Source organism: Dasypus novemcinctus, chromosome 3 (assembly GCF_030445035.2).
Source record: "Dasypus novemcinctus isolate mDasNov1 chromosome 3, mDasNov1.1.hap2, whole genome shotgun sequence".
NCBI classification, from domain to species: Eukaryota; Metazoa; Chordata; class Mammalia; order Cingulata; family Dasypodidae; genus Dasypus; species Dasypus novemcinctus.
In genome coordinates this window covers 104,182,304-104,204,054 of record NC_080675.1, presented here as the reverse complement: position 1 = coordinate 104,204,054, position 21,751 = coordinate 104,182,304, and the positions used below count along the sequence as shown (strand labels likewise).

Here is a 21,751-nt window from a genome sequence, read left to right as displayed (position 1 = left end):
CTTACGTGGTGAATTGTCTCAGATTTTGGAGCTGTATAAAGATATAAGTGCCAGGTATCAAGATTTTCTAAAGTTCTTTAGCACTGACAGTCCCACAAACTTCAGTTCTTAGTCTTTACATTCCAGTGGCAATTCCAAAATAGAACTGCTTCTGAGATAGTCAAGAGGAATCTATCCTTAGTTTCATATTAAAATTCAGGAGTTGGGAGGGAGGTAGCCTGGTGGAATTAGGATGGGAACCCTCTGTTCAGGGATGCTGGTGCAATATGGGCATTGGAGTCAGAAAGAGTTGGGTTTAAATCTCAGGATTTAAATGTTCTTTCCAGCAGCACAGTCATGGGGAAGTGATTCAGCCTTTCTGAGTTTCAGTTTCCACATTTGTGAAATGACTATAATAACCTTCCTAATAGGACTGAAGTAAGAATTAAATGAGCATTTAGCACAATGCCTGGTCTAATTGTATCAATAAGTACATAGATACATATATATGGATTCTGATACATTTGCCAGTGTAAATTTCACCTATTCCTTTTTTTGTCTCAATTGACTCTCCTCTAAAATGGTTATAAAACCATCTATTTTTCTTGGAAGTTGGCTACAGCTTCAGATAAGTTTAACATTCACTATATGACAGCATTCACTGTAAACTATCCAGAGAGGACAAAAATAGGTTTAAAAAGCACTTTAACTGCATATAAATACTTAAATAAAATGTGGTTGGGGTGGGGAGGTGTTAGATTAGTTAATGACCGGCTCTGCCTTTGCAGTATAAACACAATACAAATAATTATATTTTATCAATAATAGATTGGAAGTCTATAAATGAGCTCATGTCTGCTGCAGTGGATGAGATAATGTCTGTAAAGCTTAAATACAAACTACATTTGTCTTCTGGCTATCCTGATAGTATCCCATGAGAAGGTGTACTCATCCAATGCCACTGTACCCAATGTACTTTACCTGACCCGAACATTTTCTAGAAGAGAGATCGGTTTCTGCCCAGGAGGACTTGGGAAATCTCATCCATGGTCTTTGAGAAAGAATGCATGGAGTCATCACAGGGAGATGGTTATCAGTTCTGGGTAGGCAGTGTGGTGATTTGGAACCAACACAATGCATATGGAAGCCAGGCCACCTGGGAACTGGGTCCAGCTATGCCTGTTACCAGCAGACAATTTGTCCCTGGACAAATTGATTCCCTTTGTCTACTCAATTCAAAATCCAGAGGCATGACAGTGAACACAAGCTCCCCAGCTTTGTTCTCCCCCACCCCAGCCCTCGAATTTGCTGCCTTTTTGTGGTCCTCCTGCTTTGATTACCCCCGTACCATCCTCTTGGCCATAGGAAAGCAACTTGCTTTCTTTAAGGTCTTGGCAAAACTTTTCTCTTGATTTATTGTAACCCCAGTGAAACAGTGTAGACTATCCAAAATGATTTTATTAAACCCTAAGGGATTACACAAGAATAATAAAGTTGGAATCTCCAATATATTCCAACATGCTGGCTTAAAGTTTCTAATTCTATCCCAACTAACTTGCTTACTGGTCTTGCCCCTATTTACATGGAACCCTAGGGAATAAAAACCTGCAAGTTCCTTACTTCCTAGCTTCAAATCTGTCTCTGGACTAACATTTACTGGCCAAGAATACCTGGCTGGCTGTCCTGAATTTCCAGAAACAGCATAAACTGGATCCAAGAACATGTGATTCATGTCTCCCAGCTACCCCAGCTCTACTTTCTCAGTTTGGTCCTCTATTCTCATAATCGCTCCTTTCCCCCATGTAATTGATATTAGAAATTACTTCACCTGAATCCTACCCCTGGCAGTAGCACTGAATCCGTGTAAACCCATCAGCATATAATAGTATGATACAACATTAATAGCATTCATACAACACCTCGATTCTGGGAATGGAGTGGAAAGAGTAGGTAGAAAAACCAATAAGCAGGATTCATTCACTACTTTTTCCTTCCTTTACCCATTCATGACATCCCCATGCATGTGACCTTTTTCTCTGGGAGAGTTGGGTGGAAAAGCAAAGGGATAGAAGTTCTGTAAAACTCATAACTTAAAAATGCTCCTTCTATTAGTGGAATTTTAAAAAGAAGAGAAGAAAACATACAACGCAAAAAATGGAGAGACTAACTCTTCCCTTCTTGCTCATCTATAAAACAAAAAAATTGAGTTCTTACTATGTGCCAGTGACTCCTCCTTGCCTGCATAAACCCTCCTCATCTTTTCAAGCCAAGTTCCTGCCAGGGGTGGCCTTCCCTAACCATGTCCCTGAAAGGGCTCCAGGTCCTGCTGCACTTCTAGCCCATAACCCTCCGTGTAGCATTAAATGTACTCTTTCGTATTCTTTTATACAGTCTCATGCATAGTAGAGCTGTCTCTCTAAATAGATTATAAATTAATTAAACAATAGAAACTATGCCTTACTTTTCTTCTTTTTTCTCACAGCAACTAGCACAGTGCTGACTGGTTGATGGACATGGGAAAGGAAAGTGAGGTTAATTGAGCTCTTTGGCGACCAGGGCTCCAGGAAGTCTCCCTCTGTGGAGAATATATAGCTGAGTCCCAGGTTCTTCCTCTTCTCCCTGATGAGCCCTTGCTGTCCTTGCAGGGATACCTGTACATAGCCATAGAGAGTTCTCCACTCTCCAGTCACCTTCCTACTGGCCCAAATGGGAGACTCCGGTGGGTGATGGCCAAGTGGAATTGCTCTCTACATGATTTTTGTTATAGGTGTGACTTGTTCCTGCTGAGTCTTATCTTTTCTGCACCCAGACCCATTCAGTAGAAACAGTGGGCAGTGCACATACTGCATTCCAGTGCAGCTGGAATGATCTTTCAAAGATGCAAATTTCATTATATCACTTTCAGTTTCAAATCCTCCAGTGGCACTCTATTGCTCTGAAGATAAAGTCAAACTCCTTGACAGGGCACTCACTGTTCTGTGCATAAAGTATCCAAAAGTAGAATAAGACACAGATTTTTCAAGGAATCGGCAATCTAATGAGACTGACAGACTTCAGTGCTTGAAGAACTACATAAACCAGACTGTATTTAATGCTGTAATACATGAGCATTAACAATCCTCCTTTTAGCTAACTACCCACTTTATTTCCCCAAGGGCTTGGCAAGTACAAGCTAGTGCAGTGCTGGGTGCACATTGTAGGTATTAAATAGGAATTGTTAAATAACTACAATTATAGGGGCATGAAATTCCCACCGTCTTGGATATAGGAAGCCTCAGAAAAATACTTTTAGTGCAGTGAAGAAGGTATTGTGTAGATTGATGGAGCATGGAAGATGCATAAGCCTTCCACCCCACTTTTTCCACCTAGTGGGGCTAAATGAATACCTAGTTCCTGACTTTTCCAGGGCCCTGGCATCTCAAGGTTTTCTGAAGGACACATGGAAGCATGGTGCTTCTCTAGGCAAAGGACAGTGCTGGGGAGAGGGATGAAGAGCCATTTTAGACCAGATGTTAACAGAGCCCTTCTTCATGCTGAGAATCATCAAACACATGCCCCTTGCCTGCCAGGCAGAGTGACAGAGGCACAGGCTCCCGAACACAGGAACAATGAGATGGCCTCCTGGGGGACTCTCACGGTGGCAAACAAATTAGCTTTGATGGACGAGTGGCCTTTACTCATTCTTAGGGAGTGTGGAGGTGGGATCTCAGGCCTGTTTGGAGTTTAATTAAGGATGGCAGCTGGCATAGCAGGTCAGATGGCTCTGTGCTCTGCACTCCATTCCTGTCAGAAGTTGCTAGATGTTTTGTTTTTCTCCAAATATTCCTGTTGCCTTTTCCCTCCCTTGCCACTGCCCACATATTGTTTTGTGTGCTACTACTGGTTTGGCTTGATCTTATCTCCAATATAGAAAGTTTAGGCAAGGACCAACCTGCCACAGTTAGAGAAACTATCCTAGAAAGAAACTACATAAACCAGTGACAGATTTAATGCTCACATTTGAATTGCCTTCTCCCCATGCCCACTATCTCCCTAAGTGTACCCATTTATACCAGTAATTAAATCTTGACCACCTTGGGGCTTTTAGTACCTAGAGGGAAGGGACAAATATAGCTGTAGCATGCCTAGTGCCTGTGCTGTTGGGTAACGCATCAGGGTGGATGGATGGCAATGATGGGAGATTTCCTGTCCCACAGAGAGGAAAGAAATCTGACTTAGAATCACACAACTCCATGCAGGGGCAGGGCTCTGGAGCTGTGAAGATTTCTGTCTTAAAGAGAATAGGCTAAATAGGGTTATTGTAAAGGTGGGCACCAATGTTGAGCACATACAATTGATGAGCCCAAATGCACCCTTTAAATTACCAACCACAACTTTGCAGATATTCTTGAATAGAAAATCCCCAAATAAATTGGAGAAGGAGGAAAAGATTAAATTCTGGTTTTTATGCTCTCTATTCTAGGGACATGAGATCTGGACTAGGTTAGGAGTAGTGGAAAAATCTCTGCGAAATCATCTGAAACGGTATAATGATATCATAGTTTGGAAGACAGAGTTGGAGGATATGTGTTTACAGCCTAAAATCTTTAGGGAAATGTTTTATCGTATAATTGTATGCTACTTGTAATGATGCTATATGTACTCTAAAAACAATGTGATACTCTGCCCTTCATTACCAGCTGCCTGGCCTTTCAAGCCCCATACAAATAAGTTAATTACCTGCAGCAGGAATGGGATTTGAAAACAATGCAAGAAAACATATAAACTAAAAGCTACATGTATTCTTCTCATTTTACAGTTTCTTCTCCATTAAATTATTTGCATAAAAAGAACTGGGCAAATTCCTATAATGCCAGACTTCTATGCAAACTAGGTTTTTAGGTCTGCTGACCATAGATACCATGAGTAGAAATCCATTTAAGTAGAAAAGTACTCAAACCCTTACTAGAAAAGTACTTGCAATGTAAGTCATCCATAGGCAAGTAACTTTTAGGGATAGGATCATCAATTCCTGGGGTAGGGGTTGTTGGAGACTTAATCATGCCCCTCACAAAAGGCATATTTAGGTCCCAACCTCTGGTCCTGTGGGTGTGAACCCATTTGTAAATATACCTTTGAAAATGTTATTAGTTAAGATATGCTCAAAATGAATGGGGGTGAGCCTTAGTCCAGTATGGCTGAAGTCCTTACAAAGGAAATTGGATATATAGAAAGAAGCCATGGCGGAAGTAAGAAGCTGGAAGTACAATAGAACCTGGAAGACAAAGGCGAAGATGCTGCTATGTGCACTACCATGTGACAGAAAAGCCAAGGAACCCCAAAGACTGCCAGCCAGCCAGCCATAAGACACCCCAGGAGCAATCCAGCCTTCGAGGATCTGAAACTGTGAGCCCATCGATTACTCTGGTTGAGCCAGCCCATTAGATGGTATTTGTTTTAGTAGCTGAGAAACTAATACAGGGACCTAAAACTTTTCAAAAGGGGAAATTATCTGCCTTAAAGTAGGTATTAATAGATCCAGCAGGTGGCATCTCATCTTATTTTTGAGAACATTGAAGTTGGGGAGATGGATGAAAATGTACAAACACTTGGAAATTAGAAACCCAATTCCACCATCTTTATTTTAAAAAAGAAAATGCTGATATCATAGAAGTCATCTGTTCCTTTGTAGAAGGTTTGCTTTTGATTTTCAATTGGAGTACCATGGAAACAGCTTCACCCATCTCAGAGTGTTAGACATATCTGTCAGTAACTTCCCTGTTATTTCTTTCCTGTTATTCTCATGGTGTCAGTGTTCTGCCAATAGCATGTAGGAAACAAAGGATTGGAATACTACGGGATTTCAAGCTGTATTCCCAAGGAAAACGGTGTGTCATGAAACTGAATTGGAAGGTTCTGAAGAGCAATGATTATGTTTTGCTTTTTTTCATATCTTCATATCCGATACCAAGCACCATGTTTTACATTAATGTAATACTTAAACATTTACTGATAAAAATGTTCTATTTGTGAAAAAAATCTCTATTATTTAATGTGTGTTAATTGCATGGACTTTGAAGACACACTGATTTGATTTGACTCTAGACAGACTAGATTTGAATCCTGACTCAGTCAAATATAAGTCAAGACCTTCAGCAGATGACATAATTTCTCTGTGCCTTAATTTCCTTGTCTGTAAACTGGGTTAGTAATAGACCCTATCCTCTAGGGTTGTTCTGAGGATTAAATGAGTTAACACCTGCAGAGCACTTAGAACAGCTCCTGGCGTAGAGAGAGTGCTCAGTGAGTATTAGCTATTACTGTAGACAGGAGGCAGAGAAGGCCGTCTTTAACTGTTGAAATGTTCCAAAATAGGCATGGATTTCAGGATGTTAAGTGAGCATGTAATAGATAAGAATGATTGCTGTAGAGGATCATCAATTCTTAAAGTTATAGGTACTCCCTTGCTCACTTTATTTAAATAGTTCTTAACCCCTCTATTGCCTCTTTCTCTAGGGTGGTACCTAGGTTTCCTTAATGAGTAAATGACTTCCCTATTTTGGTCACTGTTGTCTAGAGCCTCTTTCTGGTCTGCCTACTGCCCTCTTACAAATTGTTGTGGGTAAGCTCCCAGTGCTCTTCTTCCTTTGGTCCTGCCCAGATATCCATGTAGGTCAGCCTACCCTTCCTTTCCCTTCTTCAGCAAGCTTTTTGTGTGTGTCCTTTTCCCGTGCATGTCATCAACCCTCACTCAAATTGATCCTGACATCATGGTACTCTTTAAACTTGGGGCTTTTCTTCTTCCAATTCCTAAGAATCCAGCTTAAACTATCAACTTGAAAATGGGAAATCCACCTTTTACATTCCTATTCATCCATCCAGCTTTCGTTTTGATTCATAGGCTCTTTGCCCTTGAGATGTGTTTTTGGTTTTTGTTTGTTTGTTTTGCATAGCTTATCCCTGACTGATATAAGGAGGTATTCTCATTCTGGTTTTATTTCCACAGTATGTTCCTCCGGATCTCTGCGTCTGCAATTTTGTGTTGGAACAGTCCCTCTCTGTCAGAGCCCTGCAGGAAATGCTTGCCAACACGGGTGAAAATGGCGGTGAAGGGGTGAGTACCTGAATTTTGTCCTAGGTGGGCATTGGGGGACACCACAGTCCCAAATCACACGCTATAGTTCATTCCTTCAATTTTGAACTGGAAAACCTTAGAACCCTTGAATTGGTAAAACTTTCTCCCTGGGTATAGATTCCTCTTACTCGGTAACCATAATCTCTATTCCTTTGGATGGACCAGCTTCCACTAGAAAATAGAAAAGGCCACTATTAATGCTGCCTGAGAAGCCCCAACCTTCTTCCCTTCCTCAACCTTTTAATCCTCCAGGAAATGTGGAGAGCCTGATAAGGCTTTGAATTTAAGGGTGCCTGCTGGGCAGGTTCTTCTTTCTTGGGGAAATCTCTGAGGGGAATCCTGATGGCCTCAATGAAACAAAACCTTGTTATAGCAGTTTGGAGCTTAAAACCCCTCAATTTCACTCATGATGAGCAAATGCAGATCTGTCTTCTGTTCCTATTGTTATTAAAATGGTCCCTAAATGTTTAACTGAGGAACGATGCTCCATATTTATGGACAGAAAGTCTCCCAAGCCAGACTTAGGCCACACCCACATCTATTATCATCAAATACTTTATTCTGCTGCCTGAAAATCACAAATCCAACCACTTCTCTCCATCCCCCATAGATACTCTTTTAAATGACTATCCTCTATCTTCTGGGTTACTTCAGCAGCCTCCTGGTTTGCTTTCTTCCATACTTATCCCCATTTCCCATTTTTTCACTCGGCTGTCATAATGTTCTTACTTGACTTGAACAAACTCATACATAATATAGATGTGTCTCTTTTGTTGTAGAAGAGACAATGGCCATAGAATCAAGAGAACCAATATTTTTCATTTAGGTCATCATCCAACTAGTGTGATTTTAGGCAAATTTTCTAATCTCTTGATTTAAAAAATTAGGTGGATTAATTAGATCTCTTGTGTCCCTAACACCAATGTATGTGAATCTTTGCTCTTTTGGTTTAGAACACCATGCTTTATTCAGTCCCCGGAGAATAGCTTTACTTTGATCCTTAGAGTCTTAACCCAGATGAGATTTGTGTTCCTTTGTTTGATGTTTACGTAAGTCTGTGTTCAGTTTTCCCTTGCATTGACCTTATTACCCCACACTTATACTCCACAGGCGTATACCCTCAAACACTTTCAGTTCAGTGGTACACATTTTTAAAAAGTGATCATCCTTTCTTCAGGACTAATAATTCATTATTATAGAAAACTTGATGGGGGACATGGGTGATTTGAAATATCACTGCTTTTCAGAGTCAAACAAGATTAGTTAGACAAAATTAGTATGGCCCTACATAGAAATTGGGAGGATAGGGAAAAGCTGTCTTAACTAGATAGTCATCTCTTGGGCATTCTTTTACCCTGTTTTGTTAAAAAAGCATATTTCTTTTTCGTTTTCATTTAGCTTGAGGACTATAGGGAGTCCTATAGATGGGGAAGCAAATCCAAAAGTTCTGATTATAATCCTTTTTCTTTATTGTCCAGAACTTAAATAATATTCTTAACTTTGTCTAAAAGAAGAATAAGTATTAATTATCTTCCAAATGAAATGGGAAGTAAAATGGAACTTTTGCTTTTGAAACATATGAATAAGACCTACCTTAAGGACCAGTCATGTAACTACAAAAGTTTACTTAATCTAGATATATGTTCCAAGGGGCTTCTTTAATTTATAGTATTTAAATGCCAATAAATTAAATCTTCTGTGTCCACTCTCTTTGTAAACTAGAATCCAAAATGAATGATCCATGATAGTGTATTCATTGTGTAATAACCATCACCATGTCAGGTTGGACTATGAAACTTCCCACATATCATATTGTCTTTGTGTCTGTCTTATTTTATCAAAAAAAGAAGAGAGATCTGAGAGTTAATCCCCATCTTGACTTATTATTGATGGTGATTGTTATTATAATTACTCACAGAGCTCTTGGAGCTACAAGGAAGGGATTTGCAGTGAGAAACGGAGTACAGATGGAAGAGGGTACTCTTTTAAATTTATTATTATTTTACTATTCATTGCTGATTCCACTGTTACTTAGACAACAACTTCAGTCACTATAACCCCTTTCTAATGCTCTCACAGTTCTGACTGGGCTCTCAGTCTTTAGTATGAGAAATACTAATTATATGTAACCTCTTAAGTCTGATTATTTAGAGTTTCTGAAGTGATGGCAGTACACATGTATTATCGATACTGAATTTGATTTTAGAAGATAGTAGTCAGCAAGGAAGAAAAAGAAAAAGAAGAAAAATAAAGAAGTGAGTTAACATGATAAATCATAATGATTCTCTGGAGAGCTTGTAGATGTTTGAGTGAGCTGTCACCTCTTTTGCATGCCATTCCATTCCGTTTGGAAATAGGCATTTACTGTTTTTAAATAGATATTACTTTCACTAATGATCACAACTGTTACCCAACAGGATGCTTTGAAGAGTGTAATTTTTCCTTCTAGTCATAAATAGGTCCTTACATGCTATGTCTGCTCACTATTGTGCAGCAACTAGACATTTTTTTTAAAAATGACTTCAATGTTCATTCATGGGATGAGTGTACAGGAATGTTTTAGAAAGGATTTACAATTCTGCAGCAATTTCTTCTGCTAACAAGGAAAACAAAAGTGTCCAGCCAGGTTTAGCAGCAGAGATTTTTATTCTTGAAATGTCCTTAGCTACAGCTAGTAGTATGTAGGAGCCAGCTTTGTTTTGAAAGGGAGAATAAATTGATCAGTAGGACCTGAGGCAGATAATATTTTGGTGCCTCTCATAGAGTCTACCCTAGATAAGCTCATCCTTGGATCACTTTCTCTCTGATCTAACCCTATCTGATTTTCATCGGGGGAAATTACCAAGGTACAGATGCTTGGCACTGTGACCAGTTGACAGCTGGAGCTTAAAGTAAAATCCTCATATCCAAATATTAGAGTATTTTTACATTTTTGATTGACTAGGCTTGTCAAGACATATATGGTAAATGGAACGTCCAGCAATCATGAGCAGGACATGGGGCTAAGAGAGATATCATCATCTCCCTCTTAGCCCTCAATTCCCATCATCCTATAAAAATGACTTCCAGTTTAGAGAAAGCAGCATTTGTACTGAGAATAGTTCAGTCTTTGGAGTGAGACATGATTTTTCAATTCAGGCTCTATTGCTCACTAGGTAGTTGGCCTCTGGGGCAAATGATTTCTCCTTTCTGTACTTTACTTTCCACATCTTTAAAATGATGAAAATTTAACAAGTGCCTATGGGTGCAGAAATGAATATTGCTCCCTTTCTTAATCTCTAGTCCGCTTCCTCCAGTCTTAGATCCTTCAGGCATATTACAGCTCCCCCAGAGGAAGGAGAGCTCTGTGCTCTATGCTTATGTTTAATCTAGGACTGCATGACTCCACATGGGTTTTGAAGTGAACTAGTATACTGCTTCTAAAAATGAAAAGCCTTGATGAACACAATTACCAACTCCATTCCTTCTGAAAAGGACTTTGGTTGTTCTCTAGAAGTTGACTTAATTGTCTTCAGACCTTTACAACTAAAAAGAGAGATGAAATATTCACATAAAATGAACTAAAGTTATGGTTGCCAGAAAACATAAGAATGTGCTTGCATTTCGATGTTAAAATATCTGGATTGCCAGGACACAGCCTTCTAATGCTGATTGGGAAATGTGACCTGGACAGATTTTATTTCTGCAAGAACCTTTATCACAGATATCTTCACTGAGTGGTTCTTTGCTTACCGGTATTACTTAGATGATAATCTCATTAACTCTAAAAGGAGCTTCAGGCTCCTTTCATTTGCCCTTGCCTTTAGAGTGGAGAACACATACAGCACAACTGCTAGAGAAATGTGTGTGTGTGGTATGGTGTATTTGTCATGTGTTACTGCTTCCTGAGGATGGTGTGGCCCTGCCAGCTGAGATATTAGGGGTTGTCTCCTGGCATTACATGACCTTACAAATGGCCAGTGAACCATAATCTTACATTGCTGCTCTTTTCTTCCTTGTAATGGTCATTCAAGTACATGTTGTAAGATACTTAACTTGCATCCAAGTTCATTCATCCACTTTGTAAAGTCACAGAAAATCCAGTCACAGAAAGGTGGTATCACTACAAAGAATCTGCTAAAGACACATCTACCCTGAACACTGTTAAGGTGTTCAACACATCAAAACAGACACTGATGAAGGGACTTTGAAACCCCTCCTCTGATGTCTGAGCTCTGGCTGTGCCCAGATTTGAAGGTCTTTGCAAACCTATCCAGCATGAGGAAGCCGAATGGGATCTTTTCCTCTTTCTTCCTGGTCCCTGAGTTCCCACCTTCATTTCTTTATCATTGAAGAGAAGGAGTGCCCCCATCATCCAGTCTTAGCCTGTCAATCTGAGCTTTTCACCTTCCCTGCATAGTGTCAGAAAAAGCCAGGATGAGAATTGATTTTGGTGGGGAGGAGATAAGACTGATGGAAGGAATGTACATAAATCTAAATAATTGCATATCCATTTACATTTTTTAAAGATAGTTAAATAAAGCACTTAATGGAGCAAGTCTAACAATAAGCATTATACCTTTAGAATAGTACATATGTTTTCCTTTGGAGAAAAGGGATAAAGTCACAGCTGCACATATGGTGATGTGAGCCCCAGGCCGTGCGCATACACTCATCAAGGTCCTGAAGACAGTGTAGCCAGGACACAAGCAACTGTGGGCAATCACATTCCTGGTGCACCGATACATCCCAGCTTCAACTCCAGCAATGTGTTCCTCAATGAGGACCTTGTTGTGACGCACATTAAGACACCCATTCCCACCTGCATCCACCAGAGGGAACGTGAGTATTCCAAGGAGCTGGCCATTGCTCAGAACTTAGTGTGAGGAGAGCCCAAGCTTCTGGCCGCATTGGGCCCCGTGACTGGAGCAGGCCTGAGTGCCACACCTTTGCTGAAAGGGACTCGGGTAACAGTTTTCTGTGAGAAAATAAACATTTCATGTTTGAAAAACCCAGGATGCACCAGGTTAACCTTGCTTGGCATTAAAATTCTGAATTCCTTTGTACTGGTTGGCAAACAAACTACTGTCTCAAGCTCTGCAATACCTCCCTGGTGCCCTTACCCAAGACCTGCCCACCCCAGTGCCAGTGTCTTTCAAGCTGTTCATCTTGGAACTGTTATATCTGCTATTGCCTAACTGGTAAGAATGGAATGCCATTAAATTAAATTCTCAACTTGCTTGACTTAACCCTACTTTCTTTTGAAAGGGAGAAAAATGTTCCTATTTTGGATGCTTCATTCTCTTTTTTCAATCTAAGTCTAATCATCCACACCTGGCTATATTTTGTAGTAACAAAATAATAACCAAATCTGTTCAGTAAAACTGCCCTGATTTGCAAAAGCTCTGGATGGTTTAATATGTCAAAAATTACTCTTTAAATCTGCCCTGTGTGAGAGTTTACTTTACCCATTTACTCATGGGAGGCAGCATGTTTTTGTGAGGAAGCTGGAAATCAGGGTTAGACTTAGTCCTAGCTCAGCTATTACCGGGAAATCTGACCTTGGGCACATCTCTCACTGCCTCTGGGCTTTGGTTTCCCCATTTCTAAATGATGATATCATTTAGATGCAAAAGCACTTTCTCCTGTCTGTGATGGTTGTAATGCACCAAGTTAAAATGGAAAAGTATCACCACCTCACTTCCTCTGATGTGACCTACTGGCTGTCACCATCACTGATTTGCTGTGGAAGTTTTAGTCTGTGTGAGCTATTATTCCTGACATCTTGGCTATCCATATTTTTAGGCAGAATAATAGACTTATTTTCTTTCTGCTTTGGTGTGGTCAGAGACAAGAAATTTCCAACATAGATCCCAGACCCTAAAGCAATAAGTGTTGACTATGTAAAATTAAATTTTTTTTGAGGCATGATTCCCCTCCTGTAAATTTTCTTGTAGAAGAACATGGGATATATTCCACAGTTTTGACAGGATTCTTTTCTTAAAGAGCCAGGCAGATTACTTTGAGAAATTAAATAATAACATAAGACCTCCAAATCAAAGTTTTTAATGTGTTTCTTCATAGGTCAAATGACCATTTAACATATTTCTCCTATTCCCATGTTCCTTTCCCTTCCTGATTGTTCTTTCTCATCCTATGCCATGGTTTTAGGTTTTTATGCTGTTCTTGTGTATTTTAATGTTTTTCTGATAAGTTGATATTTAGGAAAATGTGTGCAAATAAACTCATATTTAAAATGAAATTTTGCACTGGCCTTTTTTTGAGAGGAGTTGTAGGTATGTAGAAAAATCATGTAGAAAATACAGAGTTCCCATATATGCACCCCCTCACCCATACACAGCTTTCTTTTTAAGATTTTAAGTGTGATACCTTTGTTACAATTAATGAAACAGTATTTTTATGGTTATACTGTTATCTATAGTCCCTAGTTTACATTAGGGTTCACTGTTTGTGTTGTACAGTTCTATCAGTTTTTTAAAAAACAAATTTATTCTGGTAACATGTATACAATCTAAAATTCGCCCTTTTAAACTACATTCAACTATTGCAGTGGCCTTTTTATAATGTAGTTTTTAGATGAAATATGCCATCCCAAAGACCTTTATGGTAAGAAAGCGCCTTCCTTTGTGTAAGAAAAATATGATTAATTATTTGCAATATTTCTAAGAACAAAAGAAATCCCAAATTGCCTGACATAGGTACTGACCATTTTCCTTAGGTGGATTTTCTTGTATAAATGTAATTATGAAAAAGTGCTGCAACCGAATTTAGGCTATAGCATGTTGCTTACTTGCCAGTTTCTTGATGATATCAGCACCGTACTGAAAAATAAAAACAAACTTTCAAGTCTATTGCCACTGCCAACTTCTAGCTAAAATAACAAATATTCACCAGGTAGGAAATCCATACCCTTCATTCTCGCTGGGTTTTTTTTTTTTTTTTCCTCTATGGTAAGCATCAGTAGATTCCTTAAATTAGTTGAAAGCTTTCAGCAAGACTTGCGCATACTAAAATATCCATTTACTGTTTTGTTCTTGACTTTGCTAGCTCAGTGACCTCTCCGAATGGGTATGTTTTTCACTCCTTTAATATTCATGTACTTTGCATGGACAACTGACTCCAGCTGTATTTGTTATGAACTGGGCCTTTCACTTGTAAGTGTTCAGGGCAATTTCCATTTTTTGTGCCTCTGCAATTTAAAAAACCACCACTGCTCCTCACACTTCAATCTTGTGGAATTAGAGGTGGCTGCACACTTGGAAACACATTGCAAAGCAGCTTGTTAAACTACTGCTCTGTAATTGGGAAAATAACTTGCCTGTGGACTCTTGTTTTTTTTTCCCTTCAAGACACTGAAAATCATTTTTAAAATCTGTTTTCCTCAGAATATGTTCTAGATGGCCTGAGGACATAAGTCTCAAATGGTGACATGACAGAAGTGTGCAGCCTTGCCTAATCCAAGCTAGATCATGTCAGTCCTATTATGCAACTCCACCTCTAATCTGCCATAAGTCTGGAGTTCATAATAAAAATGAAAAAAGCTAGTTCAATATTATCCTGTTCTCAGGCCTTGTCCTATATGTGAAACAGCAGAAAAATCCAATGATGATTTCAACAGTTCAGAATAACCATTAAGGTTAACTAGCTTTTTACATTTCTTCATAGCTGAATAGAAGCATTTTCAAGTGAAAGAACCCACAGAATTAATGTTTAAAGCTCCAGACTCTATCAAATTTTCCACTTTTTTAATATAGAGCTTCAGCTTTAGTGGAGTTGCCTTTTCTTGGGTGAAATTGGCTCATTTGGAAGTCAGTGCCTCATGTTTAAAATAAACATGTCTGTGTGATTGTGGTTGGTGTTTTGCAACTGTGGTAACACTTAGCTTTGCTAATGTCACACAAATCCTGGATTCTTTTTCATTCTTGCTGGTGGACATCTGAATGTGCTGCAAGAATAGTTTTGTCATGATTTCAGTCATTTTAGAAAGCTTGAGCTTCTTCCCCATGGCTAGACTAAAATCGGTTATTTTTAAATTAGTTTTAATTGCAAAAAGCTTAAAGATCTTTCTTTAAATTTATTTAAAGATTTTCATAAAAGTGTGAGGAAGGATCAAGGAGTCTAAACTTTCTCTAGCACATAATATGTAGTTAGTTATATTCTTAAGGAGGATGTTTTGACAAGAGATTTTGCTGAAGAAAAAAAGGTTTTTTTTTGGGGTGTGAGAAATAACCGTTTACTTGTGGGGGCAGGGTGCAGATGGGGCTATAATAATGGATTTCAGCTGCATTTCTAGGAACATGCTTTAATCCTAAATTGTAAGACATTTGGATTTAGGGAAAGCCTCTTGTTTGAAGATACTTGCTTACCTTTTAATAAAAAGTAGCATCTCTAATTCAAGAAATCCTGGGAGATTAGAAACCCTTCATTATAGGCTTATTTATTAGACTTTTTTGATCATGTAACTTACTTTTAATAGCCGCCAGGTTTAAATTATACATTTGAGGAGAGAATTCAAAGAACTAGAGAAAACGCCAACTTATTTCGATTTCATGATTTTATTTGGATATTCTGGGGTGGAGGGAGTTAACTTGGTACCAGAGAAACCCTGATCTCAGTGGCATTTAATCCTCAACTGAGTAAAAACCCAATGATCAATGCCTCAACCCTCTGATTACTGATGTCTGATTTTAGAATAGAAGGAGCTGGAATAATGGAGTGACATCAATGGGAAGAAAGCAGGAAATAAGAACAAGAAGATTTAGGGGGGGACCTGTGGGGCTCCAGGGGCCTCCTGCAAAGTAAGAGGAGGACAGCTGAAGGCAGGTGGCTTCTCTCAGCTGTGGCTAGTACCTAGGTTGAGGTGGGGGTAGGGAAGGCTCTGACCTTTGCTCTCAAACTGTCACTCCACTGTGAGAGGAAAGGGCCAGGCTGTAAGGAAGGGCCTGGATACTCCGGCCTTCATTCCGTCACTTTCTGGATCTTGTTCTCTCAATATGTGGGCTTTGAACTAAATTAGTGGTCCCCAAACATCTGTGCCTTAACCAAAATGTACCCATGATAAAGGATTTGCAAGTCAGTAGGAAAATCAGGAAAAGAAAGATATTGTCAGAATTGTTTGATTAAGCTAGCTTTATAAATAGAAAAGACTGTCTTTTTTCTGAGATTATATCCATCTTACTATTCTAAGATACAATAATTATAAAGTTGGTCTGTTTTCTTTTTGGAAACGATAGTGATAGTAGGTAATAGCTTTTTCCCCCCTTTCTTTCTTTAATGCTCTTCTGGGGCAAAATGTAGAATTGGCACCTCTGTTCTTTATTATTCTCGCTGCTGTTCTTAAAACTGTGCTGGTTCTTGAAGTTTTTAACCTCCAAGGCCTTGTCTAGTGGGACAGCTCTTGGAATCCATATTATCTAAGTAATTATACAAGTTACCAGACACTTTTGTTTAAGGGCTGTTACTTTAAAAAAATTTTTAAATGGAAGCTGGACAGTCAAGGACGCTATATGATTTTATAGGCACCAGTTGGGCCTCCTTTTGTTCTCGTTATGGATAGAACCTGGATGCAGCCCATTAATAAAAGCCACCTGCTGCTGTCTTGCTAATGAAGCTTAGCTAGGGGTATGTCCCTCACCCAATTTATCTGCTGCTCATGTGTTTTATAAGGTAGAGGGCAGTGGGCAGGAGAAATAGGCTGTTCTTTCGAAAGAATGGATTGAGAGATGTTTCAGTGCTAAACGGGCAAGATTTCTTCTGAAGAACAACCTTTGGGAATGTGTTTTAAAAATTGCTTTCCCTTGGTCAACTCCCCTGAGTCCTGCTCTCTGGATGGGGCTGGGGCGGGTGATGGACATTCACGATGACACTTTTCCTGGAAATACTTGTTTCCATGTCTTTGGTGAGGTGGTAGAAAGGTAAGTTGAATTCATTAATTTTTTTTTAATGAGTATATTTTTAAGTAGCTGTTTATTTTTCTAAAGTTTAAGACTCAGCTTCAGGAATTTTCAGAATTACTCCTAGGACACAAAAATCTCCAGATTTTCTCTTATCAATGGGTAGTGATAAGTGAACTATAATTACTGGGGCATCTTTAGTGAATCCAAGCAGAGAGTTGTGGTGCTGCTCCTCTAAAACATGACCTTGTGCTCTGTGCCTCAGGACACAGCCACCAAAGATAAGGGAGCCTTTCGCCCCAGGGTCCGTAGGCCTCTTTCCCATCGATACTCTACTGCCTGCCCCTTAGCCTTGTGCCCTTCCCCATGGGGATTTTCCCATGCCAGCTTGGTAAAGGGATGGTTAGCAAACCCCGATCCGATTTTAAGATTCAGACAGTCTGGTGATAATGCCCTGATGTAATATACCTCAAATTCATATTTTCTTTCTCAGCCTTTAAGTATTTCCAATATCATGTGTCTACTACAACACAGAAATTTCCAACATGGGGGAAAATGGAGGGTGGATATTTAACAAAATGCTGGCATTTCAGAACTTCTTGCTCCTCCCAGGGTTGTAAATGTTGTGGTATATCGCCTCAGTACAGTCTCAACTCCCTGTTCTGCTCAGCGATGCTGAGGGCCTGGGGAGCCATCTAAGGGGTAGGAGACTCAATTCTCTGGCTCCAGGCAACAGACTTGGGTTCCCAGGGAAATGAGCAACTGCTGCTTCCTAGTCGAGCCTCCCTTCAAGGCACCCGCGTCAGTGTGTAGGGCAGTGAAGCAGCCCCGGACTTACGAATCCATCGTTTATTTACTATGCTGGGTTCAAAGTTGGTGGGGAAACAAGAGGTCTGCAGTTCCCAGGTGCTCACAAAAATACAGCCTTCAACTAATCCTTTTCTATGGAACTCCATTCCTCCTCTCATAACCTCAGTCTTTTTCTCTGGTGTGTACCCTCCTTATGTATCTCTCCCCAAGTGTAGATACCTTGCCAGCTGTGGTTGCTCTACCTCTCACACTATTTATTTGCAGTTTTTACATAGCTTGTGCTAGATCAGGCTGTCACCAGGGTAAGCAAGAACAGTAAATTCATCTGCTGAAATCTGGTCTTGATGAAGTCAATTTCCACTGTGTTCTTATTTTTAACCTAATTGTGCAGGCAGGAAGGGAAAGCATTCCACAGTTCTGCCTGTCCCTTCCCTCATTTTGTCTGTCTGTCCTTAAGGACTCATTCACATGTGCATTTTTATCTAAATATACTAACTTCATTTTAATTCACTTCACTAACTTGGTATTTTCTTGTACATATCATTCAACATTCTCCCACATTTATCCTTGTCTATCCAAACTTATCCCCCATAAGAAAAAAAAAAAAGGATCTATTTGTGTTTATCCTATTTCTTTTCCCCCCTGTACTTCGCTACTAAAATGTCATTCTAGAAAATCAGCTTCTATTTTAATCTCTTGCATTAAATTATGTAGAGAAATCGATTGTCACAGTCCTTTCTTCTGAAGACTATTCCAATTGCTGTTTCTTGCAAACTGTATGAAATTAAACATTTCCGTATTCCACACTACCCCCTGTTCCATCTAATAAGGGCCACCTTAATTTATTGTCAGGTTCTAGCTTGAACATGAGGCATACTCATCCTAGAAGTATCTTGTTTTTAACACACATGCATGTGTGTATCCCTCCAAACCAAGAGGCATCCATAGCTGTAAGATCTACCTTAACTGTGCTCACTTGATCTGGGGGAAATGTCTAAATCTAAATCTGACTTTCCCTTACAAATCCCAGCAGGTTCCAGCTAAGGAAGATACACAGCCAGGCTGCAGACCTCCCTGAAGCGTGGGTGCACTTTTTCCAGACTAGGTCCCAGTGGCTCCCGACAATCTAGTGTGTAACCCCCGAGGCCTTGCACAGCACCCTTCTGGAACCCCTGCAGTTTTTCACACAGGGTAAAAAAAAAAAAAAAAAAAAGTGGTCCTGATGATAGTTCTCCAATAAGCAGGAACCTAGTAACTATACTAACAAACTGGATGGCAGAGGTGAATCACACTACCAGTATTCTCTCACCTTCAAACCGTCTTTCTAATGTATGTCCTTATTTTACAATCCATTGATTGATATATAGCATCACCATAGGACTATCATAATTCAAACTAATCGCTGCTCAGTGTACGTTCGTGACCTTTTCACGCACTGTAACCCAAGCATCAGCACAAATGACATTGCAGTTTTGTGGGTTTTTTGTTAATTTTTTTCTCTAAATTATGACCCATAGTCTGTTTTTGAACCAGCCTTTTCCTCCTCTCACAGATAGAAGTTGCTAATTTTAACATGTATTCTTACCCTTCCCAAAAAACCTGTCATGGTTTCTTGTAGCTGAGGGGAAGTCAGGCTTTACCATCAGCCCTAGTAGGTTATCTTCCTGTTGTCAGTGTGATGAATTTGCTCGCTGTACAATGGAGAAAAAATAGATCAGTGGATGATTGCTCTATCCAGGTCCCATCTTCCATTCATGGATCAGCAGAGGAGACTTTTTATTTTTATGTTTAAGGGAAGAGCTCTTTAAAATAAAAAATAGTTGGCGGGAGGAACACTTGGACCCAAGCCTCTGAAAGGTGGACTTTAAGAAACAGTGGTGTGAATAGCACCACCTGAGTGTTAGACGATTCAAAACACCTCTCAGACACGCAAACACAGCAGACAGAAAAAAGCAGAACACTCTAAATAAGAATGTAATATGCTGCAGTGCACCTGTAAGGTCCGGGGACCTAGGACCTAGGTGAAAAAATAGGATATCAGGTGACCCACTGGGGAGGGAGGTGACCAAGAAGAGGAGAAATAAGGAAAGTCCCTTTCCTCTTGACCTGCTATGCTACTTGCCACTAACAACATCTTTCCTGGGTCCTGCAGAGTCCAGAAATGTCAGGATTGCATAGGAGGCAGCTCATGAAGGGTCAGTGTTGTAAAGATAGGTAAGTCCAGGGCCAGGAACTCTTCCTTTGTTGAGACCGACTTATCTAGAGTCCCTCCCATATGCAGTTTTTGCAATAGGGAGTTTCGGCTTACCATGTGTCACATTCATGGGAGCCAAGCTGGGAGATAGAACTGAACCTTGATGTTTGTTGTTCTGTGGCATTCTGGAGAAATGAAAAAAGGGCAATCTAAACAGAAGTACTTCCTGACAGCAAGCATCATGCAAATTATTTGAGTGTACAGTTCCCATGTGACAGGGCCATCCTATTGGCTCTCAAGCCTGCCTTTGTGTCAGAATTCCCTTGGGCCCAACCATAGACCCACCAAATTGGAATTTTCAGGAAACACCCTGAGCCTCTGAGCTGTTTTTGTTGTTATTGCTAGTTTGTTTCATTCTTAAAGTTCCACTGGTAATTCTGGTATGTAGCTAGGATTGGAGGCCACTTCTCTAGAATGAATCTGTGAAAGATTTAGACCAAGAGTTCTTAACCTCTTTTGTTCCACAGACCCGTTTGCCAGTCAGGTGAAAACCACAGACCCCTTACGAAGTCCACACTATACTGCATATTATTTTTTTTGTCTTTATTCATTTTTTAAATATTACATTCAAGAAATATGAGGACCCTATATACTCCCCACCCTCCTCACCCACTCCTCCCCCAATAGCAACATTCTCCTCCGTCATCATGAGACATTCATTGCATTTGGTGAATACATCTCTGAGCATCATTGCACCTCATGGCCAATGGTCCACATCATAGCCCACGCTTTCCCACATTCCATTTAGTGGGCCATGGGAGGACATACAGTGTCCGGTAATTGTCCCTGCAGCACCACCCAGCACAGCTCCAAGTCCCGAAAATATACTGCATATTATTTAATAAATATATCACACCTGCACCAACACATCCCCAAAGAATAACATTTTTTTGAATTTTCAATTCAAGCTCACAGACCCCCTGAAATCTTTCCACAGACCCCTTGGGGGTCCGTAGACCCCTGGTTAAGAACACCTGGTTTAGAAGTATCATGTTGTTACCCTCGAGAAACTTACGGTCCACGAACAGGTAGTAGGTATTAGGGTTTAGGGAGCATCTGTTCTTTTGCCCATACACAGACCCTTGAGGATCAAGAACACTTCATTTAGTTCAAGAAAAATCAGCCTGTTTTTGTGCTTCAAAGTAGTGACTTGGCCCTCAGGCTTATTATGTGAGTGCAGAGCAAACAGAATGAGTCCACCTCTATCCAGCGAGATCATAATCAAGACCAGTGCAAGGGGGATGGAGACATGAAAGAAATAGAGAAACGGTGTGTGGAACTAAGACATCCTAGAGAAAGCACATAGGATTAAGGAGTGTAAGAGAGAGGGAGGAGGATTAGACAACACGATATAATTAATTTGGTTACAGTGTTTGCTTAAGAGGTAGTTGATACTCCTATTTTGTATTCTGTAAATCCCAGTGATTTATTTTTTTAAGGAAATAATAGTAATGTTCACTGTTTCATGCAAAGGTAATCTGATCTTTCAAATGTTAAATTCTTCATAGAAAAATAATTTGTTTTATTGGCTGAAGGGAAATGGTTGGGCGTGGTACTTGGTCTGGATGCTAAGTAGCCCTGGTACATCAGTTCATTGGAGGAGCTAATGAATGATGAGGGTATGTGGATGGTTCAAATAAAAACCAAAGCAAGTGACTGGAAAATAAATTGGGCTGACAAGATCCTTTTATGTAAAGAATG

The 21,751-nt window shown here is 39.9% G+C and overlaps 1 protein-coding gene across 3 annotated transcripts in view; it reads left to right on the top strand.

The window, feature by feature from the left end:
- RYR3 (ryanodine receptor 3) overlaps positions 1-21,751 on the top strand; it is a 506,364-nt gene that overhangs the window by 167,533 nt on the left and 317,080 nt on the right. For all 3 annotated transcript variants that reach the window (XM_071214091.1, XM_058293854.2, XM_071214090.1), the window contains exon 3: positions 6,965-7,072. In XM_071214091.1, coding sequence (XP_071070192.1) covers positions 6,965-7,072 — 108 coding nt within the window. The remainder of the gene's footprint in view (positions 1-6,964; positions 7,073-21,751) is intronic.